A 22,888-nucleotide genomic window follows, 5' to 3' on the forward strand; every position below is an offset into this window, starting at 1 on the left:
AGATCATTCCTCAATCAAGTTTCATTTGGCCTAATACGATTGGATATTTGGATTAAAAGTCTTATGATTTTTGTCTGATTGAGAATTTGGTGTTGTTCGTTCCTTCTTTCAATAGCAGATACTGTACTGAGTTATTTTGTTGCCAACTCATTATTTTAATTTTTTTTAATGCAATTATGAATAGAGCAAATTAAAGTTGGAAGATAGCATATTATTATACACATATATTTCAATCGCAATAATTTGCTAATTGAGGACTTCCCAGAGAGACTTGTAAACTATAAGCTTTTCTGCTGTCCATTTATGTATTGAAAATAATAATTAATTTTAAGGTGAACTAGAAATGATGGGCAAACCTTCAATTGAAGGAAGTATGATTAATTGCTATAAAATACGTAGAATTGGAGCTCCTCATCCTTTCCGTTATTTCGTGTTACCAATAAACCTGCAAATTCCCCTCCCCAAAATAAACCCCCAATCAAAAGCTTCCAATCACAGAATGGTGATAATAAGCAATCACAGCCTCTTTTGTAGAAATAAAAAGATATCAGTAATGAGCCATTTTTGAGAGTTCTACTTTACTAAGTATGTCCAACATGGGCCTGATTTTACTATCGACAACAGCCCATGATTTTTCCAGTCCCTTTTTAATATTTTCACCCTCCAGTTTTCTTTTTTCTAAAAAAAAAAATCCTATTCTACTCCCTCCCTCCCCTACCCTTCCTCTTCTCTTCCTCCCTTCTCTCTTGACACCCCCTCACCCCTAACCCTTTCCAACTAGATTGTCAAGATACACAAAAGAAATAAAGTTTTCATTGTCTTGTCAAGATTTTGTGAATATATATATATATCAGGGGATTAAAAAGAACAAACAATTGAGTGTGAATATAATGGGCCTGCTTGAAACTTGAAAGGCCCAAATGCAGAAATATGAAATTCCAAACTTAATCCCTAAGCATACGCTGATACAGTGATTGATACGCGTAGCCACGTAGAGAGACAAGTGTGAAATGTCAAAGTGAGAGTTAAATTAACTTGAGCGTCTTCTGTTGAGACTCAGATCTTATTCAAAAATCCAAACAACAATGGACCTCCGTGAATCGATAAGCAACCAAACCGACGTCGCTCTGAGCATCACAAAGCTCCTGTTGTCGAAAAACGCTCGGGACAGTAACCTCGTGTACTCGCCGCTGTCGTTGCACGTTGTTCTGAGCATCATCGCTTCTGGCTCCAAGGGCCCCACACTCGATCAGCTTCTCTCCTTCCTCCGATCCAAGTCCACCGACCATCTCAACTCCTTCGCCTCTCAGCTCGTCGCCGTCGTGCTCTCCGACGCCGCTCCCGCCGGCGGGCCTCGCCTCTCCTTCGCCGACGGCGTGTGGGTTGAGCAATCCCTCTCTCTTCACCCTTCCTTCAAACAACTTGTCAGTGCTCAATACAAGGCCACTTTGGCTTCAGTTGATTTCCAGACCAAGGTAACTTTAATTTCCCTCTTTTTCCCACTACAATACAATCCTTGCCCTGCTCTTATATTAAAGGCAAAGCCTTTTTGTACTTGTTCAATAATTAGAAAAATTAAAATGTTTTTGTAAGCACTTGAAAACTCTTTGTTCCAGTGTAGAGACTAGAGAGTAAGCTCTTCCTTTAAAGGATCAAGTCTACAAATATTAGATCGTTAGTATGCCTTTATCCAATAATTTTCATTCTAGTTGGTTGATGACATAGAACTAGTTGAGCTTCTATTATCAAGTAATTTTAACTAGATAAACTTCTCTACAAACACTTACAGGAGAATAAATATGGGGATAAAAAAAATTAAATAAGCTTTTTTCATGATATGGGAGCTAAAATTAGCTTATGCGCAAGTTAAAATCAACTTTTGGAGAAGGTAAATGATTTTAACTTCTCCAAAAGCAGAAATTAGCTTATGCTAAAGCTAATTTTAGTTTTTGAGATAAACTTATTTCACATTTTCTTCTTATTTTCTTCTGAGAAGTTTATCCAAACAAGATATTAGATTTCGATCCTCGCTGCCTTCTAACTAAATAAAATAAAACTATAAATCTCAACCCAAGATAACGTTGTGTGTGACGATGTGAAATGTGAATACCTTTCCAGTCTTTTGAATTCTGTGGCTATTTAGAGGTATCTCATGCTTCTTATTCTGATCATACTACCTTTCTACTGACCACAAATTTGGAAAACATCCAAGTGTCATCTTTGTAGTCATTATTAATTTAAAATTGAACCAAGCACTTGACTAGACCTGCTAATCTTTTCTTCTTGAGTCTGAGTGTGTGATCAAGCAAAAAAGTGTGTAAACAAGATGCCAAACAAGTGCTGCAATAGCCTGCCACCATGAACCTCTGGGCTCTAGCTCTTATAATCTAGTACTAGATGGAAAACAAATCTCCAGATCCTTTACCATGCCACTAAATTGATTTTAGAGCAGCATAAGTGTCAACTTCTATAGGAATTGTTGCCGGACATGGTCTGATTTGTAGCTCTCCTCATTGTTATATGGTGTAGTCATATTTGATCTGTACTGTATCTAATTGATTTGGTAGCATAAATATATGAAGAAAAAAAAGATTAGTAAAGACTTAAATTCTTCTATTGAAATGCTTAACAAACAAAAAAAAAAAGTCTATATATACAATTGATTGAAATTTTATTAATGATTTTACTATTTAAGGCGGTTGAAGTGACAAATGAAGTTAATTCATGGGCTGAAAAGGAGACAAATGGCCTTGTTAAAGACCTTCTTCCTCCTGGATCAGTTGACAATTCAACCAGACTTATCTTTGCAAATGCACTGTACTTCAAAGGAGCATGGAATGAGAAGTTTGATGCTTCAATAACAAAAGACTACGATTTTCACCTTCTTAATGGCAGTTCAGTCAAGGTTCCCTTCATGACGAGCAAGAAGAAGCAGTTTATTATGGCTTTTGATAGTTTCAAAGTCCTTGGTCTTCCCTACAAGCAAGGCGAAGATAAGCGCCAATTCACCATGTACTTTTTCCTTCCAGAAACAAAAGATGGGCTGTTAGCTTTGGCTGAGAAGTTGGCTTCTGAATCTGGGTTCTTGGAACGCAAGCTTCCTAACCAAAAAGTGGAAGTAGGGGACTTCAGGATCCCAAGATTCAAAATTTCTTTTGGGTTTGAAGTCTCTAATGTGCTGAAGGAGCTGGGAGTGGTTTTGCCTTTCTCTGTTGGAGGGTTGACAGAAATGGTGGACTCTCCTGTGGGTCAAAACCTATGTGTTTCCAACATATTTCACAAGTCTTTTATTGAAGTAAATGAAGAAGGCACTGAAGCTGCAGCGGCCACCTCTGCAACTATACGATTGAGGAGTGCGATGCTTCCAACTAAAATAGACTTCGTAGCTGACCATCCTTTCTTGTTCCTGATCAGAGAAGATTTAACTGGAACAGTACTCTTTATTGGGCAGGTGCTCGATCCTCGTGCGGGATGATTTTAGTGGCCATACACTGGACAACATTGGTAGCAAAACTTATGCCCTTATTCTGTTATCTTGATTTACTTATGGTGGGATGATCCAAAATTCGTTAATGTTTGACGGTTGACTTGGGAAAAAAAAGAAGTTCATATGGATCCCCTTTTATTTTTGTTGTTACCAGCAATTATTAGTTATTACCTACGAGTGTTACATGAGGGCCTATGTAATTACGTGATTAGCCAAATATTCATGCTTTAGTGGGATGGTAAAATGGTAATAAAGTTAATGGTGTGATTAAGATCAAGAAAATTTCAAAAATTTGTTAATGCATTTTGTGAATTTTCTCTTAAAGAATGTTTTTGCTTCAAAGTTCAGATTTCACAACTTATTAAGAGATGTTTGCCTTGGTGTGATACTAGGTAATTTATTATTTCAATGTCTTGTAGGGTTTGTGTTTATACAAAATGCATGCTGTAACTTATATTGGATGTCATTAGTGAAATACGGAAATTGTTGATATAGAAGAATATCAGCATGTATTTAAGTGTATTCAGGAAGCTGGTCATACTTAAAATTGACCAAAGGTAAATGAATAATTAAATAAAAGATGCTACAACACGTATTTAAGTGTAAATATAAACTATACGTGACAATGAAATTACTAATTACCTACTAATACATCAGGGCAGGCATGTCTTGATAAAATATCTTTGGAAGCAATGAAATGATAGACAATCAACTTGATCCATATCCATATAAAACATTGCTTTATTTAATATATAATCGAGAGGGCATGCATGCTGTGATTGATATCGATCTATCAAATATGAATGATGCATATCGTGATTTTGTTGATACATTCCATTAGATTTCTTTTTTGAAAGGAAAATATTATTAAAAGTTGGCACACAAGCTGTGTTCCAATTACCAAACAGAGAGTACACGATATATGACATAAAGACACCCCCCACCCCCACAAAGCCTCCCAGAAAGAATAATTACACAGAACAACTCTATAGTCTCAATCTATCGAGCAAGCTGGCACAAAATAAAACATCTAAGCAAAAATTCTCCAAACCAGAGCCATTCTCATCACTTAGTCAAAACATCCACACCACTCTTACACAAGCAAAATACTCGAGCCATTCCAACTTTTTTTATAGAAGATAATTCTATAGTCGAAAGTGATGAGACTAATCATCCAAATATAGAGACAATCAAAGTAAATTTTATCTCAATTAAAAAATCAAATTTCTATTAACATATTTAAAAAATTTAACTATCAATCAACTATGTTAAACCTTGTTGATAAATCATCACACCTTTTTATACCACTATCAAAGACAGCTAAAACATCCACTTCTACAAGCGTATGTCACATTCCATTAGATTATTTGATTAAATGACTATAATCATGTGATACATTTTAAAACAGCAATACATTGTTTACCAATTACCAATTATAAACAATGCAAAATGGTCATCATTATATATATATATATATATATACGACATTTAAATCAACATAAATTTTGTAACATTTATTTTTGGAAGGATTTTTGAATCAAAATATATTATTAATGTTATCAATCAATTTGAAGTAAAATATATAATTGCACGATCAATTATAATGTTCAAATCACGATTGATTGTCATAATTCAGTTGATTGATTTGACCAAAATATGTTTTTTTTAATTATCTTAATTGCTATAACTATATTTTAAATTAAAAAATAAAATAAAAATTCCAATAAAACACTTTGATAATAAAAAAAAAATAACATGTTTAATTTTACATAAATTTAAATATTTTATATGAAAATTCACTTTAATACACTTTAAATTTAAATAAAATATAAGTCTTATAATTTTACATAAATCTAAATATTTTATATGAAAATTAACTTTTAATAGTAAGATTTTTGAAGTAAATATTTAATTTAATTTTATAAATCTTATAATGCTTAAAAAATATTTGATATAAATTTGTTAAGTAACGATCATTTATATAAGCAACTTCATATTATCAACTTCAATCAAAGAAAAAAATTAAACAACATTACATAAAATTAAGTAAGTAACTAATATGAGTACTCTTATTAGAAATGCTCTTAATGATTTTATAATACATGAAAACATAAAATAATGATATAAAACTAGCAATAAAACAACACGACATCAATTATGTTGATTTATTTTTATGTATTTTGTGTCTCTTTGCATATTTTAAATTAAAAAAATAGAAGTTAAAAAAAACCATGAGAATAAAGAGTAATGAATAGTTGTTAATGAGAGAAATAGAAGTTTAAAAATATTGAATCACCTCTTCACTTGGTTATAAACTTATAATAACATTAACAATACAAACTCACAAAAGTAACAACAATAAAAGGCACAGGCATCAGAACACTAATGAAGCAAGAAGCCAAGAACTAAAAACTAAACACACGCAGGGAGATATTAGAACACAAGTGCCAACCATTTTCGGACTGAAAAGTGAACTAATAAACCAGTAATAAGGGCACAAAGGAGGAAAACAAATGAGACGGACTATGGGTTCCTTAGTTTCGTAACCTTGGTCGAAGGTCGCGGGTGCAACGAGAATCGGCGTGAGGTGGGTAGCAGCCAGAAGCTTCAACTTAACGGAAGTGGTTAGGGACTGTACAGTTTGTTATGTGGTGACATAGACGACTGGTTTTAGACTTGAGAGTGAGAAAGGCCAATTAATTAAGTGTGTTGTGTGTTGTGGTCAGGTGCTGTCACTTTTGAGAGAGAAAAAAAGGGATTAGAAGAAGATTTTCAAACTGTTAGGATTTGTAACCAACGACTATATCTGTTTGAAAAGGGAAACCCAATCAAAAATCAATGATCTGAATTTTAAATAACCTATCAAGAGTGAACAATATATAACACTATGCAAAGGACATGGAGCAGATAAGTCTGTTGGAGAATCAAAACAAAGGCCATTTTCTTGTATCTTAATCATCCAACTCACTTTATATCTTTTGCTTCCCTTGCTTTAAGTTCACTATAATACAATCCTTGTTTTGGTGGCATAGGAGACAGCATCTAGCCGTCATGTTTCTTATAGGCAAACCCTCCACATAGTTCTTCAATAATTAGTAAAATGCTTTTGGAAGTCACTTGAAAACAATCAAACTTTTCAGTTTAGAAAGTAGGCTCTTCCCTTATAGAATGAAGTATTGTATGCCGTCATCCAAAGGTTCTCAGTATATTTTGCTTGATGACATAAAATAAGATTAGCCAAAAGGTTAATTTTTTTATATAGAAATATTGGCTGATCAATTTATACAGTTATATTGTTTTTAAGGCTGTTGAAGTGGCCAAACAAGTTAATTCTTGGGTTGAAAGGAAACAAATGGCCATGTTAAATTCTTCCTCCGGGATAAGTTAACAGTTTAACCAGACTCATCTTTGCAAATGCACTATACTTCAAAGGAGAATGGAATGATAGGTTTTATGCTTCACTCACAAAAGACTATGATTTTCACCTTCTTAATGGCAGTTCAGGAAGCAGTTTTTTAGGGCTTTTGATGGTTTCAAAGTCCTTGGTATTCGCTACTAAAAAGACCAAGATGAGCAGCAGTTCACCATGTTTTTTTTTTCCCTTCCAGATGCAAAAGACGGGCTTTCAAATTTGGTTGAGAAGTTGACTTCTGAATCTGGCTTCTTGGAGAGCTTCCTGATCAGAAAGTCGATGATTTAACTCAAACAGTCCTCTTTAGTGGGTTGGTGCCCAATTCTCTTGCAGAATTATATTGTCAAAGTTACGAGATCTGGCTATAGCCTTATTTAGAATTTAAGTTTTAATAAATTTTAGATAATAATTTTGTTATTTTTGCAAATTTCATTTTGCAGAATGATATACATACATATGTTGGTTTACATGTTTATTAATTTGATATGGTGCGATAAAATTTAAATTTTAAATTTAGATTATAATAGATTGACTGAAATTTGAATAATATTATTTGAAACAAATAAAAAGACAAAAGATAAAATATGAGATACTTCATGTTGGAGGAATCACATCAACTATTTAAAAGAGTTTGGATATTAAAAAATAAGTATCTTCTCGTTCAAGCTTTATATACGCATATTCAAATTATAAAGATGAATTGTTATATAATCAATTTATAAACCTAAAAATTAAATTATAGATAATATTTTAAAATTTACATTGATTTTTTTTGGACCAAAATATTAACTAATTTTTTTAATCATATAAAATTTAATGAACTTGACTTAATAAAAACTTTTGGTATATATTTATAAAAATTATTAAATAAACCTTATTTTTAAAACTAGATTGGTATGCCGCGTGCAGACCACGGCCCGGAAAAGCAAAACAGAACCTGTTTTTTCAAAATGCAAATATAAAAAATAAAATAAAATAAAAGTTAGAGCATAGTTTTGTAACACGTGGAAATAATTTTGGTAGCCGGACAGATTTATAAATATTATTGATAAGTGAATTTTCACCTGGTTAATTTTTGTTATAAATAAAATAAATTTGTGTAAATTTTATTAATAAATATTAACCCCATTTTAATTTTAATAAAGTTCACATAAAAATTACTTAATAACAAAAATATCTGGAAAACACTAATTTGAAGCGGTGACGGTGAGGACCGGAAATGGCATGACGGTTAATTCGTTAGCGCAGTACAACAATAGCTAGATAAAAAAATAAAGTAAAAGTCAAAAACAGAGTAACATTATTCTTACTTCTTCTCGTGTTATTAATTTCTACAATAAAGAGGTAAAAAGAGTTGAGAAAGAAAAGTGAGATAAAATATTTATGGAGAGAATGTTCGAGCGGATATTGTTGTTGTACAACTAGAACAAGTCTTAAACACCTAGAAAACTCCGCTGTGAGACCCCAAATCCTATGCGTTGACGTATTCAATTCAACCAATACATACTCATTTCACGAGTAACACAAGGAAAGTCCTGTTTATCATGCTCTATAGTTTACATAACAATCTTTAAGAAAGTTAAAGTTCATAGCTTTTTATTGGAAGTGAAAAATTAAATTGCTGATGATATTTTTTATGTTTTTATATGATTTTTATATAAAATATTTTTTTAATTTCTTAATAAAATATTCTAAAAACGCTTATTAGTAAGAACTTAATTTATATGTTATATATACAATCAGTTTCTTTAAATTCATTTGTTAAAATAAGTATTTATTTTAATAAAATAGATAATTTTTTATGTATTTATCTAAAAAAATTATTTTCTATTAAATTTTAAAAAAATATTTATATAAAAAACACTTATTTTAAAATGGATTTTTTTAAAGTTTAAATAAACTGCGCACAGAAGACACAGTTTTAATCAACAGGAGAAATTATTACATGTTTTTAATCTCAGATTTTTTTTCTAATGGAAATTTTCGCTTACCTATTTCTTTGCTTAATTTCCTATATGTTTTTATCTGATTAATTTTTGTTATTTGTGTTACAACAGATTGATGACATTTTGGAACACCATCTCCCCCAAGTGTGGCAATGATTGTTGGAACATTCCTTGACTACACTTGATGCCAAATGTAGACAGGGGACTTCCATGGCGGGTTCATTTCCAGAACAGAAAGTAATTCTTTGTAAGTGTGTTTGGATTAATTACAGCCAAAAATCAACCAATCAACTCTATCCCACAATTCCTATATATAAAAAAACTATCCCACAAAACCATGGTGTAAGAAAGTAGAAATAATTATTTACTATTTTATTTTCATTATAGTAAAATAATGGATTGTTTTTAATCACAAATGTATATATACAATCCAATATTCCCTTGGAAAAAAAATGTTTGCTTTTTTTATATCTATGAAATATAAAATTATTATTTTTGTATGTGACATTCATTAATTATTTATGTTTAATGAAAGATCAACCGACAAATTTACGTTACACATATTAGTGTTTGTGATATCATGTTACACATGTGATATCTCTTAAAAAATTGTTCTAAATATGTGAAATAAATATTATTTATCTATGGTAAAAGGAATGTTAAGCGACCAACAATAATTATTTTACATTTTACATATATATATATATATATATATATATATATATATATATATATTCTATGAGGATCAAAACTAAAATTTACTCATTTTATAGGGAAAATAATAATAATTTTAAATTTTAAAAGAATTAAAAAATGCATATTGGTTTTACAGAAACCAAAACTATTATATTTTATAAGAAGTAAAACATATTTAAGCAATATAATTACATATTTATACAGTAGAATACATGTTAAAACTTGCATGCAATCACGGGATGTCGAAGACTGAGAACATCATTTGCGAATATGATTCTCGGCTAATCATGCAAATGGTGTTTAATGGTGTGAATGTTTTTGTTTTATATTTTAACATCTTTAATCAATGACCCAATGACGAAATTGATAGTTCATCATCTACTTGTTGTGTCATCATAAAATTTTGATAAGATAGTCGTGCCTTTATTTTAGAGTAAATCATGTTTTTGAATCTCCCATCTACTAGTATAATCTTATCAATTATTTTAATCAAATATAAATTTTAAGGATCAAAAAATTATTTTACGAAACTAAGAAGTTAAATTATTAATATGTATTTTTTAAAAGATATATTTTATAAAATAATATATAATCCAAGGTAACTAAAAAATATAACTTGAATATAAATCCTCGAAATATAATATAATTTATAAAATCTGAACCCAATAAATCCTCAAATTATCATCCATTTAATGCAGATAATAATATATTTTTTCTATAATATTATGCTTATTATATTTTATATTATTTATACAAAAAATATTCTTTATTTTTATGATTATTTATGCCTATATATAAATTGTAGAATATAATTATTTATAAATGAAATATATAAAAACGTAGTCTAATATAACTAAAAAGATACTTATATTAAAAAATTGCGTGCATCATAAAATAAAAGAAAAAGATCATGTAAGAAAACTATTACGAAATAATAAAAAAAAGGATACCAAATTGTGAAGAAACCAAGTACTCGTACATTATTGGCTAATTATTAAAAAAAATTAAAGGCATTAACAATTTTTTGTGACTTAAATATTTTTGTCAATAATTTTTTATCAATTGCAGGCATTTTAGCCTGGCCTGTGCAATGCACATGATAAATATTTATTATATATAACTAAAATTATAATAACTAAATATTTTCAAATATATAAATAATATTATAATTAAATTTATAACAAAATAATTATTACAAATAAATAAATTATATTTTATATTTATAATAAAAAATTATATTATGATATAATATTATATTTAGTTATCAATAATTTTAAAAAAATATTAAAATTTAATTGAAAAAAATATAAAATAACTAATTGAAATAGATAAGATATTAAGAAAAATACACTTAAAACACTCTAGTTGAAGAATTTTTTTAAATTACTTTTATTGAATAGTAACTTCTAAAAACATTTAATTCAAAATAGATATTATAATTTATGCAAAGAGGAAATATGCTAAAATACTTTAAAAATAGATAAATCATAATCTCCCCCTCCCCGGCCCTCTATGTACTATCTATTTTTAAAATAATCAACTATTAACATGAGGGAGGGGGATCTATACTTGAGTGAGAATACTCTTAAAATGTAAGAAGAAAGTTTCCTCACTATACATAGTCAGTTAAATTTGCATATAAAGATTAATAATACATAAAATTAAGAATATTTTACAATAATGTCACGGGATCTAAAAAAATAGAAATAATTTTATATGTATTTTTTCTTTCATTTTGATTAAAATTATTGAAAACTAAAACTATGAAAAGTTAAATTTTGGCGTTATTTTCAAATTAAAACAAAAAAAATACAATAATTGAAGAGCATGTAAATTCTAGTTTTCATGGATGATTAGAGCTTTTAAAGATATCCTTAAAATATTAATTAAATGATTTAAAATAAGGCATTGACTTACTTTTTTTTAATTTTTAATGTTCCAGTATAATATACTTTTATTTAATTTTTTTTAAAACATAGTTATTTTTGTTTAATTAACAATTTCTGTGCGTAACATACAAGATTACTGCGAGCTTCGGCAAAAATTTATTTGACTGTGAATCACGCTCTTACAGAAACTTTCCCTATTTGACTTGCAATTTTTTTTGTTTATTTTCATTTTTCATTTTATACGAAATAAACATCGTCACGAAAGAGAAAAATATATTACTTCATGTTGGTTGTCATTTTTAACATATCTATTGTTTATAACTTTTAATTTATTTTAAACTATCTATTTTAAAAATTAAAAAAAATATTAAATACATTTGGCATTTTAAAACTTTCATCTTTTCAAATTTTTAAGAAACCAAAATATATGTGACTTACTTGTTAATTTAATTTTTATTAAAATATTTATTAAAAATAGAAAACATTAAGTAAAAGATAATTCAGTTAATGTTAAAATTGTTTAATAATTACTAAATTTATAACACATGTATATTTATTGGATTAAATTGAGGAATAAATAATTGAACAGTATCCCTAAAATTATTTGGATAGTACAGTTTAGGAGTAATTTATATTAAATATTAATAGTCATTTAAAACTTTTATCTAGCTTATATATATATACATTCATGGTACCAAATCATTATCCAACGGTCACATACCTTTGCGATTCAATGATGATTTTTTAGTACAATATAAAAGCGCAATTTAAAACTAGCTAATTTTTGTGTTTTTTACGCAGGAAACACTTCAATTATCTCTTCTTTTTTTAAAGCAATAGTTCTCTTTCAATTTAAGAAATGAAAAACATGAATTTCATTTTAAATACATTATTAGCGCAAAGATATATAACGGTCAATCGACAAAAATTTGTCACTAAAATATCTTTTAAAGAAATTATTATAAAATTTAAAAATCTTACTGCACGCCAGCTATAATTAAAAAGTAATATAAAAATCTTTAAACTTCAATTTTTTTAAAATTAATTTATTTTCAAAAGGCTCAAAATCTCTTAATATTTTTTGTTTTGCATATTAATACTAATATAATACCAAAAAAAAACACTTCAGTTTGTTACGGACGCGCGCATTGTAGAATGCGGAGTTTTGTCAACCTGCCGTCTCTGACTATTTCCGTGTCTGTAATTTTTTGGTATTTATTTATTTCTTATGCTCGTGTCGCATTTTTTGTATCTTCTTCCGTGGGTCACGTCACGTATTTTATAATCTTAAATTAATTTACATCCTTTAATTCTTATAATTTTGATTATTTGTGTATTTTTATACTTTTAAAAATCGACGATTAATTTTAGTTTTTTTATACTTTAAAAACCCAATTTTGTAATTTTAAAAATTAAATTATTATTGCTAACAATACTATCACAATAAGTGCAATACACAAATAAACAAGATACTATCAAAAAATATCACGGATGAAAAATGAAAAAAAAAACAAGAATTAAAAAGTAAAAATGCTACTTGAATAAACATTTAAAAAATACAAATTACAAGAACATGTATTTCATCAAATATGTCTATTTTGCTTAGATAAACTTTTAAATTAATAAAATAAAAGGTTAAAAATAATTTTAATCCCTCGCATTCAATTTTTATTTTAGTTTAATTTCTTATATTTAAAAGTTTTATTTTGATATCTTGAAGTAATGATGTTTGCAGTGCGGTTTAGTCTAATTTTTAAAGAAAAATTCATATGAATCAAATAGAAAATAATGATGTAATTTGATTTAAATAAAACAAACAATTTAAATCAAATTTGAATCAAATTAAACCATTTTTTTATTTGATTTGATTCAATTTGCATTTTATTTTAATTTTAATTTATTATCATAATATAAAATATATTAACTAAACTTACATAATTAATTATGTTATATTTTTAAAAAATAAATTTTATTTTTCTTATTAAATTTTGTTTCCCATATTTTAGTTGAAAATATATTTTTTACTTATATTTAATATTATTATAAAAAAATATTATCAACTCTTTTCACAACATAATAAATGGTTGATCACTTGATATTTAATATTATTTTTTTAAAAATATTGATACATCTTTTTATAATATAAAAATAAAATATGTATTTTGATTATAAAGTAAAAGAAATGTTAAAGTTATTTAATAATTATTATTAATTACTAAAAAAATCACATATTATAAATTTATTATAGAAAATACACTACAAATCACATATTATAATCATTAAAAGTTTAAAATAATATTAGCTATATATATATATATATATATATATATATATATATATATATATATATATATTTTGTGAAGGTAGCTACATAATGCTAAATATCCATGAAATAAGATTAATATAATTATAATATATAGTTTGATTTGATTTTTACAACAAGATTCAAAAATCAAATTAAACCACATAAAATATGTGATTCATGAGATTTTTTTGTTCGACTAAGTTTGATTTAAATCATGACTTGAATGTGTAATAAAAGATACAAAATGATGTTAGTCATATGAGCATTTATGACGTTAGCCAATCAACATTGACAAAAAAATATTTTGGTTTAATGGAGACACTTTAAAAAATCAAATAAACTTTATAAATTTAAGGAATTAAATTAAAACTAAATTAAGTTTGGAGAAAAAAATTATATGTATCCCAAATAAACTTTCAACGAGTTGAAAAGTGTTGCAAAATGCACTTATAAAAAAATATAATCATTTGAATTCATGTTTGTTATCATTAAAGGTTAAAGGATTAAAACTAAAATATAATAAAATCACATGAATCAAGGCTAAAATAAAATGTAATTATATAGATTAAAATTCAAACTTACGACATTAAAAGGACTAAACAAAAATGAAAATGAATGTGAAGATAAGTTGTAAGAAAATCAACATTTAAAGCCTTGAAATTTGCATATGACATTGCAAAAAATGAAAATGTGAAGCAAGGGACTTGATAGGGTCCCAATGAGATAAGTTTGGAGGGGAATGGTGTGTGGAGTTGTAGTAGGTTAGGTTTGAGTTTAGACCTGGAAGCCCAAGTCAAGAGGCCTTTCTTATTTTAACAAGATTAATTTAATCCAAAGTCAGAAGTGTTGACCATGAAAGCGAAAATATTCGCCGTTCAACCCAAGAGGCAATTTGAATAGGCAAAGAAGCAGCGTAGGTGTTTCCTTCCCCGGGCACTTCTGGCTTTGCCGTGGCACACCAACTCTCACATATCACAATACATGACGACCTTCTTCTCAATTAGCAACAGCAATGAGTGCCACCAACTCTAAGAAGCTTTCTTCTCCTTCACCTACCATTCACCAACGTAGGCTCACCCGACAGAGGAAGCTTCGTTACCTCACTGACAAAGACGCTGGTCTGCATTCAACTTCCTCTCTACCCGCTTCTCCTCTTCCTTCCTTTAAGTCCGCTTCCAGTTCCGACCATTGGTCTTCCTCTGCGGTTCCTCAACCCCTTCCGCGTCCCGATTCCCCGTTGACCCGCCGACACGACCATCATCACCTCGGATCTCCCCCTTTCGAACATCCTGCTTTCGCTTTTCACAGGTAATTTTAGCATCGCCGCTGTTCCTTTCTACACGGTCAAACGTGTCGTGTCACATGCTGTTTCGTTTGTGATTTTTTTTCTTTTACGTTTCAGAAGGTCGGTTGATCATGATCCTGTGAGGAGTTTAAGGTCTGCGAGCAATTTGAGTAGACCTTCTTTTGATCCGGCGACTCCAAATGCTAAATTTGATTTGAGAGTAAATATTCCGCCTGCAAGAGTGTTGGCAGGTGAGTTCTCCACTCTTGTAGCAGCACCTCAGGCATTAGAGAAAGAGAAATGCTAGGAATTCACTCTCTAAAGAAAATCCTTGTATGATTGGAATCATATGGTTTAGGATCATTCTATATCTCACGCGTTATTAACTCTTTTTCGTAAATTGAGAAATGTGATACTTTCATGTGATGACATGGAGATTAATTGAGATTACATGTTCTGAATCATGGAATAATTTCTTTTCTCATAGAGAAATTATTATATGATCTTGGAGCAGCACATGCCTATTGTCCGATCAATCTCCATATAACGTGTTAAGTAGAGTTTGACTGAGATTATGAATATGTGGTGGTCCTAAACTGTATAATAATTTCTCAGGACTAAATATTAAATATAGGAGATGTTTTAGTTTTTTCACTTCTCGTGTGGTTGTTGAGACAGGCAATACTAGTTCGTGTAAAGATCATAGAGAACTCTCTCATGACAATGACTCTGAAAATGTTTCCAACTTGAGATTGCATTTTGCGGCCAAGAGTGCCCCCAACAGCATATTCTCCAGTCCTGTTACTAGTCCACGTAGATCCAGCAATGTAGATTTCTATGATCCTTCCATAATTTTTCCTCAAGATTTTAATGACATTTTGAAAGTGTCACCGGCTAAAACTGCTCAGAGTCCAGACCTGTCTCCTCTGCGCAGCCCTGGGAGTCACCTCAATCAAGAGGGGTCTCAGCTTCGTAAATTTAGCTCCAGAGTGTGGCCTGAAAATAATCATGTGGATGCACATCCACATCCACATCCACTGCCCCTTCCTCCTAGAGCTTCACCACAGACCACACACTCATCTCCGCAGCAACAACCAACTATGGCAAACCTCACCACTGAAAACTCACCTTCAATGAAAGGTCAATGGCAGAAAGGAAAACTTATAGGGCGCGGATCATATGGATCTGTTTATCATGCAACCAACTTGTATGCACTTCATCCTTCCTTATATAGCCTGTTGTGCAAGGTTTTAAATTGTTGCACAGTCATGGTTTCATTATGATCTTTAATATTATGGAAAATTGCTGATAAATGCGATGGATGTGGTTGTAATTGCTATCTGAAAAACCTTGATTTTGCAAGATTGTGGACTGTTTTTGTGGCTGTTGACTGTATTTTAAAGCCTTTCTGTTATCTGCTTTACACTTTTAACTTTTCTGTAGTTACTCACACGCATTCCTGTTCTGTTTGCGTCAGAGAGACTGGAGCCTCGTGTGCAATGAAAGAGGTGGATCTGTTCCCTGATGATCCTAAATCTGCTGACTGCATAAAGCAACTTGAGCAGGTTCTTCCCCTATGTGTTTTTAATTTAATTATTTTCAAAAACAATATTATGGCTATAGTAAAAAATATATGAATGCAACATGATCAACTCCATAGCACAATTTGATTAGTTGTGAATACTGCCTTACAGTTGGATATAGCTGCATTGTCACTGTAGGTTAACTGTCAATGTGAACGAAACCCATGAGCCAACATCATAATTGTTTGAAAATTTACTTGGAACACAAAAGAATATTATTTTGATCTTAATATTAATAATAGTGTCGTCAGCTTTAATTTGTTTCCATCCTCCACTCCTGTCACGGGTTCATTTCAGTTCCTGTATCGTGTTTTCCAATTCATCGTTCTGATAACTAGAACCAATAATCCAAGATTTGTTAAATACAGTAAAGAAACTTAAATTAAGTAGAAAACACACTGAAACAGTAGTTTTACCCTATGAGCTTCTGTGCCAAGATTTATTTTTTTACTAATACAGAAACTAAAATTTTCAATCAATTACACTCTTGGTACAGTTCACAAAAATGCACACACACACACTAACACTAGGAGAAGTTAGTATATTGAGTATCCTATTCTCTGTTCTGATAACTAGAACAAGTTCCTATATTTGTTTAACAGTAAAAGGCAAAGATTAAGTCATTATCACACTCAAGCAAACACAAGTTTTACCATACAAACAAGGAGAGGTTTTGAATATAAGCCTTAGTACTATGATTTGTTTATAAATAAATAGAAGCCAAACTAATATAGTTTGTAAAGAATTTTGAATTACAGTTCACATTTCTCTTTCATTAATTGTTATTTTTTTCCCATTGCAATGAAGTCTTTTCTTATGTACTCTAATTGTTTGTATGCATTTGCCAATTGGCTGGTGTTAGAGCCTGTTGTTCTGAATAGTCCCATGTTTCAGGAAATCAGAATTCTCCGTCAGTTACACCACCCCAACATTGTGCAGTATTATGGCAGTGAAATAGTGAGTTAATTATTGGTTCTCGTTCCAAATATAATTTACAGTTTACAGAAAAAATTTAAGGATCTTTGTTCTTGTGAATAAGATGAATTTGTGAAACATCTTGGTTTTCAGGTTGGTGATCGATTGTACATATATATGGAGTATGTTCATCCTGGATCACTTCATAAGTTTATGCATGAACATTGTGGAGCTATGACAGAGTCCGTGGTTCGCAATTTCACACGACATATTCTCTCTGGATTGGCATACTTACATGGTACCAAGACTATTCACAGGTAACAACTTTTTATGAAAGGAACTAATTTACCTCATTTTATTTCTCTAAATGATGACTTGTTATATCTCATATCATATGCACTATGTACTGACATCTGATGAACAAGTTGATTCTAGCTAAAATCGTAGCTCAAACAAATAAAAAAGATCGTATGGAACTTGGTCTTGATCTGATAGAAGTTTCTTGGATAAACAACTTAAGCATTTATGTAATAAAATTTTATTCCATTAGAGCTTATACCATAAATTTGATCATGAAACTTGTTGGAATAAACTAAAATTTTGATAAACTACACTAGGAAGGAAACTTATTTTAAGATCAAAAGAGCTTATGTGAGTCTTAAGCTATATTTATAAGCTTAGATAAGCTCTCTCTCTCTCTCTCTCTCTCCCCCCCCCCCCCCTTTCTGCTTTTTAGCTAATAAAACCTGATTACCATTGTTGTATATGGTTCTTTAGGGATATCAAAGGTGCAAACTTGTTGGTCGATGCATCAGGCAGTGTTAAGCTTGCAGATTTTGGGGTGTCAAAAATTGTGAGTTCTGAAGTTCTTTTTGGCTTACATGTATTAACTTGTCACTAATAAGCGGTCAGCCTGTCACAATTAGTTTATCAATTATCATTGAAACCAGCATTTCGTTTTCCTTTTCTGCTGGTTTTGTAATTTGAACTCTCTGCTTCTTCAGCTGACAGAGAAATCATATGAACTTTCATTGAAGGGAAGTCCCTACTGGATGGCTCCTGAGGTAATTTATTAGTTGTATTATCTATGGAGTTTTAGATGGGGAATGAGTAATGACGTGCCCCTTTTTTTACTGTAATTTGTTGATTGAAGCTCATGAAGGCTGCCATAAAGAAAGAATCCAGTCCTGACATTGCCATGGCCATTGATATATGGAGCTTAGGGTGCACTATCATCGAAATGCTGACAGGAAAACCTCCTTGGAGCGAATTTGAAGGGGTGAGCACCTATTTATGCATGTGAACTCATTATAGAGGATTGCACATATTAACTTGTTGGTTTAATATAAGAAGATAAAAAATCCATCTACCTCTGTTGGGTGGCAGGGCAATTATGCAAAACAAACATCTTCATTGTAGCAGTTCTCCTTTCCCTTCTTTGGCATGGAATTTAATAATAATTCTCATTGGAAAAATTATCAGCAAGAGAACTACTTATGCTATGCTCTACATTCTGCATGGGTTTTTCCCCTTCTTTGGTAGGGGAATTCCTTTAAGTTTTCTAAATTTCTAGGAATCTTAAAATCCCATGTTTAAAATGATGTTCTTAAAATACATTCTCAGGAAACTAGCATTTGCATGAATTTTTTTTCCCTCACATTTCCCATTATTTTTTTTTCAAGAAAGGGAGGTGGGAATCCAAGATATGAATGTGTGAAAGTTTTAGGCATACTCATGAAACATTGTGTAACTTTCTGAGGAATATTTCAGGCATACGAAAAACATTTATAAATTATAATAATCCTAAATGAATGATTCCTAAAGAACAGAATTCTCACTTCCTTTAGGAATAAAAAAGACTCCACATACCAAACACCCTTTAACTTGAACCATGTACCAGTTCCAGTGTTGTTAATATTAATACATATTTATTTGATTGTGCTTTCTCACATGTGTCTAAGCAAGGCATTTGAATATCCTTGCATCCCTTAGATATTCCTATCTTTTATATTAGTATGCTCAGGTTTGGTTACTTGGGAAAATTTAATGACCTAGTTGTATTCTGTGTACTAGCCTCAAGCCATGTTCAAGGTACTGCACAAATCCCCGGATATACCTGAAAGTTTGTCTTCAGAGGGACAGGATTTCCTTCAGCAGTGTTTCAAAAGGAATCCAGCAGAACGACCATCAGCAGCAGTGCTTCTTACACACGCCTTTGTACAAAATTTGCATGAGCAAGATGTTCAAGTTCATTCACAAGGGCAAAGCTGTCCCAGAGGAGACGCTGGACCAGGAGTAAGTTCATGTAGCTGAGTTTTTTTAATTTACCAGAAAAAAGTTAATAAAAGTTGATTATATGTCATGTGAAGATTGACCAGAAACACCATGGTCCTGGAACCATTAAATAATTTTTCATGTAAAGACATAACTTGTTCAATTTTTTGTGCTTCGTAGGATGATTCACGTAGGCATAGTCCCAGTAACAGTTCAAGAAACAGCCGTGGCGTAGTGTCAGCATCCTTTCGCGCACGGTTATTTAACAAAATTCATAATTTAATAGGGTATATTTTCGTCATTATTTGCTGTTGGTATTCTACATTATAAATGTTAAATTTCGTAATAAGCTTATGGCTCTACCTGAATGATTGGCACCATTCCCTTTATTTTGTTTTTTACAGTGACACTTCAAAAAAATATGATTTCGAGGATTCTAATCATGTCACATCTTCTCGTGATTCTCCTTGAACAGTCCTCAGTCTCCCTTGAAACCTAGTGCCCATAACCACATGACTGTAACCAATCCCAGCAACATCCCCCTCAGTGCTGTTATGAAAATCATCAGGAACATGTGAAGCATGTCACAGCTAAGATTTCGATTGAACTTAGAAGGGTCGTGACAGGGACTGGAGCATAAATTTCTTCGGGAGTTCAGCACTCTTAGTGGATAAGGGCAATTATCATAGCAGGGATTTAGAAGCTAGACAGTCTTACACGATATTGAAAAATATATCAACCTGAAGTGTTAAAAGAAATGATAAATTCACATTCATTTGCAGTTATTATGTACATAATAACAAGCTAGGTTAGTTGAACCTATTACCAGGCGACAAATTCACATGTAAATTTAATTGATTATATGATATTTTAGGATTTTGTCTTTTATTTTTTTATTTTACATTTAAGAGTAGTATGCAATTTACATTCTCTCTCAAACCCTTCATCTTTGACACACCTGTGACCTGACCTGTATAGATTAGCTCTCATTTATGTTAGTGTTGAAAAATCAATTATCACGGTTTAATAAGGAATAAACGTTTTAATATAAATTGATGATTAAATTAATATGAATACATTTTTTTAATATAAGAACACAAAAATCTTTTACAAGAAATAATTTTGTTTGAGTCATATAAAATAATTATAAGTTGTATAGTATTTAACTCAACTACATGTTTAAAGCTCAAACTTGAGATTACTTAATTTGAGTACACATCATTTAAATTGGTTTCGAATTTTAGATCAAGATCGATCCAAGGCAATTGCAAAACAAATTTTGGAGTACATTCCAAATGGATTGAAAGTTTAGTCCAAATCGGCCCATGTGCAGCCCAATTGATATGCATGTCTTCTCTGGTAGGGCATTTGAATTTTGCACTCCCTTAATTAACACCTCCCAAAAATGAATGTCTGAAAAGATTAAAATAGATTATCTCAATCCTGCACCTCCCTTCCCTAACCCTAACACCTCTCTTAGACTAATCACAACCACAACACCCATGATGACACCTCCCTCACAAGCATACTCATTCCACAATGACACCTCTTTCACCCATGATGACAATGAGCTCGTCCTCTACTACGCCAACCCCTGCGCCCTTCTCACAACGTCATACTACTACCTTCCATCTCCTTCCTTTGCACATCGCCATTGAAGGAAAGCTCCTTTACATGTCATCATCTATGGGTTTGGATGGGTTTCTGGTATGTGAAGGGACATCTATTGTGGAACAAGAATTCCAAAACGGTCATTCTAGAAGTAAAATTTTGTCTTGCAAAAAAGGTCATTTTGGAAACCAATATAAGTTGTTGTATAACCATTTCAATTACTTAAAAAACCCATTATGGAATACCCATTTTGGATAATGCTATATATATTTTAGAACACTCAATCTGGAATGTATATAACATTATCCATACTGGGTATATCCAAAACAAGTTTATTAAGTAATCAGAATGACTATTATAGAATTTATATTGGGTTTTGAAGTGGCCTTTTTGTAAGCCAAAAATTCACTTCCAGAATACCTATTATGGATTCCCTTTCCATTAGTCTTATTTTGGAAAGCATTGTGTGAATAACATAACCTAAATAAAAATGGGAGAAAACACACCAACCTCACAACCTTGACACCAAAAGAACCAACGAAGGAGTACCAGAGGGAGTGCATGTAAGGACCTCGTGGAGAAGGAAGAGGAGAGTTATAATATAAAAGGGTAGTTTGGGGGTATTCAAAATATGGGAGGTGCAGGATACAATATGGGAGGTGTAGGAAGGAAATGTTGGGGTACAATCCAAATCGGCCCGTGCGCTGCCCAATTGATACGCGTGTCCTCTCGGGCAGACTCAGTGGTTAGTCACCTCCGCCATTAACATTTGAAAGCCATATTTCGTTTCGAATTTCGATCACTCCACACTCCTCACTTTCCTTTTCTTCTTTTATTTTCCTCGCCTTCTCTCTTCCCACCAACGAGCATAAAAGAATTTCAATTATTTAAAATTTCTCCCTCATCCAATCACACTTTTAATGAACGTGGCAATTCAATTGTGCGTTTCAGCATCCAATTTTTTAATTGATGAAAGGTGCGAGGTGTTCTACGAATGCTGCAAGGGTTTTCTGGTCCCCCATTCTTTTGGGATAAAAATGCAAACATTTTCCGTGCAAAGAGCGGAGTGTACGTTAGTCATCTCTCACAGAAAAGTCTTCACTCTCTGCTCAATCAGTTTATCCACGCAGCCACGTGTCTCCAATTGGTGGCTATTACACTCAACAAAGTCGAAACCGCAGTGCCAAAATCTCCTCCTACTTTGAACGCATTTGTGTGCCTCAAGGTTTCTTTCTAATAACACACTCATAGGATAGATAGGATCCAACTTTACACATGCTATTATTCTCTATGGAATTTTCTCTTTTTAAAATCCGGTTTACGTGTTGATACGCAGGGGTTGCGGAATATTGCCTTGAAGGAGGAAACGTCCACCAGCAATGCAGATTGTGTAACCACCCCAACCTTGTTAGGATTGGCTAATTCCTTATCGAGGTTTCTGTTTTCTTTAAATTCTAAACTCTAGCAGAGTTAGGGTTATGTTTG

General features: G+C 31.2%; 1 protein-coding gene and 1 pseudogene across 2 annotated transcripts; both read left to right on the top strand.

Annotated features, from left to right (window-relative positions):
* Positions 1-969: 969 nt before the first annotated feature.
* Positions 970-3,731, top strand: LOC100775287 (serpin-ZX). Its single transcript, XM_003523848.5, has 2 exons — positions 970-1,475; positions 2,696-3,731. The coding sequence occupies exons 1-2, from the start codon at positions 1,086-1,088 to the stop codon at positions 3,473-3,475; spliced, it is 1,170 nt and encodes a 389-aa protein (XP_003523896.1). The 5' UTR covers positions 970-1,085; the 3' UTR covers positions 3,476-3,731.
* A 10,829-nt stretch (positions 3,732-14,560) lies between these two features.
* On the top strand, positions 14,561-20,680 carry LOC100805964 (mitogen-activated protein kinase kinase kinase 5-like; annotated as a pseudogene). Its single transcript, XR_413770.4, has 12 exons — positions 14,561-15,043; positions 15,138-15,271; positions 15,699-16,227; positions 16,498-16,585; positions 17,498-17,560; positions 17,672-17,835; positions 18,296-18,371; positions 18,523-18,582; positions 18,672-18,797; positions 19,592-19,813; positions 19,973-20,079; positions 20,197-20,680. The product of XR_413770.4 is annotated as a mitogen-activated protein kinase kinase kinase 5-like (transcript).
* Positions 20,681-22,888: the final 2,208 nt, after the last annotated feature.

Source organism: Glycine max, chromosome 4, assembly GCF_000004515.6.
Source record: "Glycine max cultivar Williams 82 chromosome 4, Glycine_max_v4.0, whole genome shotgun sequence".
NCBI lineage: Eukaryota > Viridiplantae > Streptophyta > Magnoliopsida > Fabales > Fabaceae > Glycine > Glycine max.

Excerpts from the sequence above, each read along its gene's own strand:
- LOC100775287 (XM_003523848.5), top strand. The coding sequence starts at position 1,086 with ATGGACCTCCGTGAATCGATAAGCAACCAAACCGACGTCGCTCTGAGC. Across the intron at positions 1,476-2,695 it reads CAGTTGATTTCCAGACCAAG|GCGGTTGAAGTGACAAATGA; the intron begins GTAACTTTAATT and ends TTACTATTTAAG.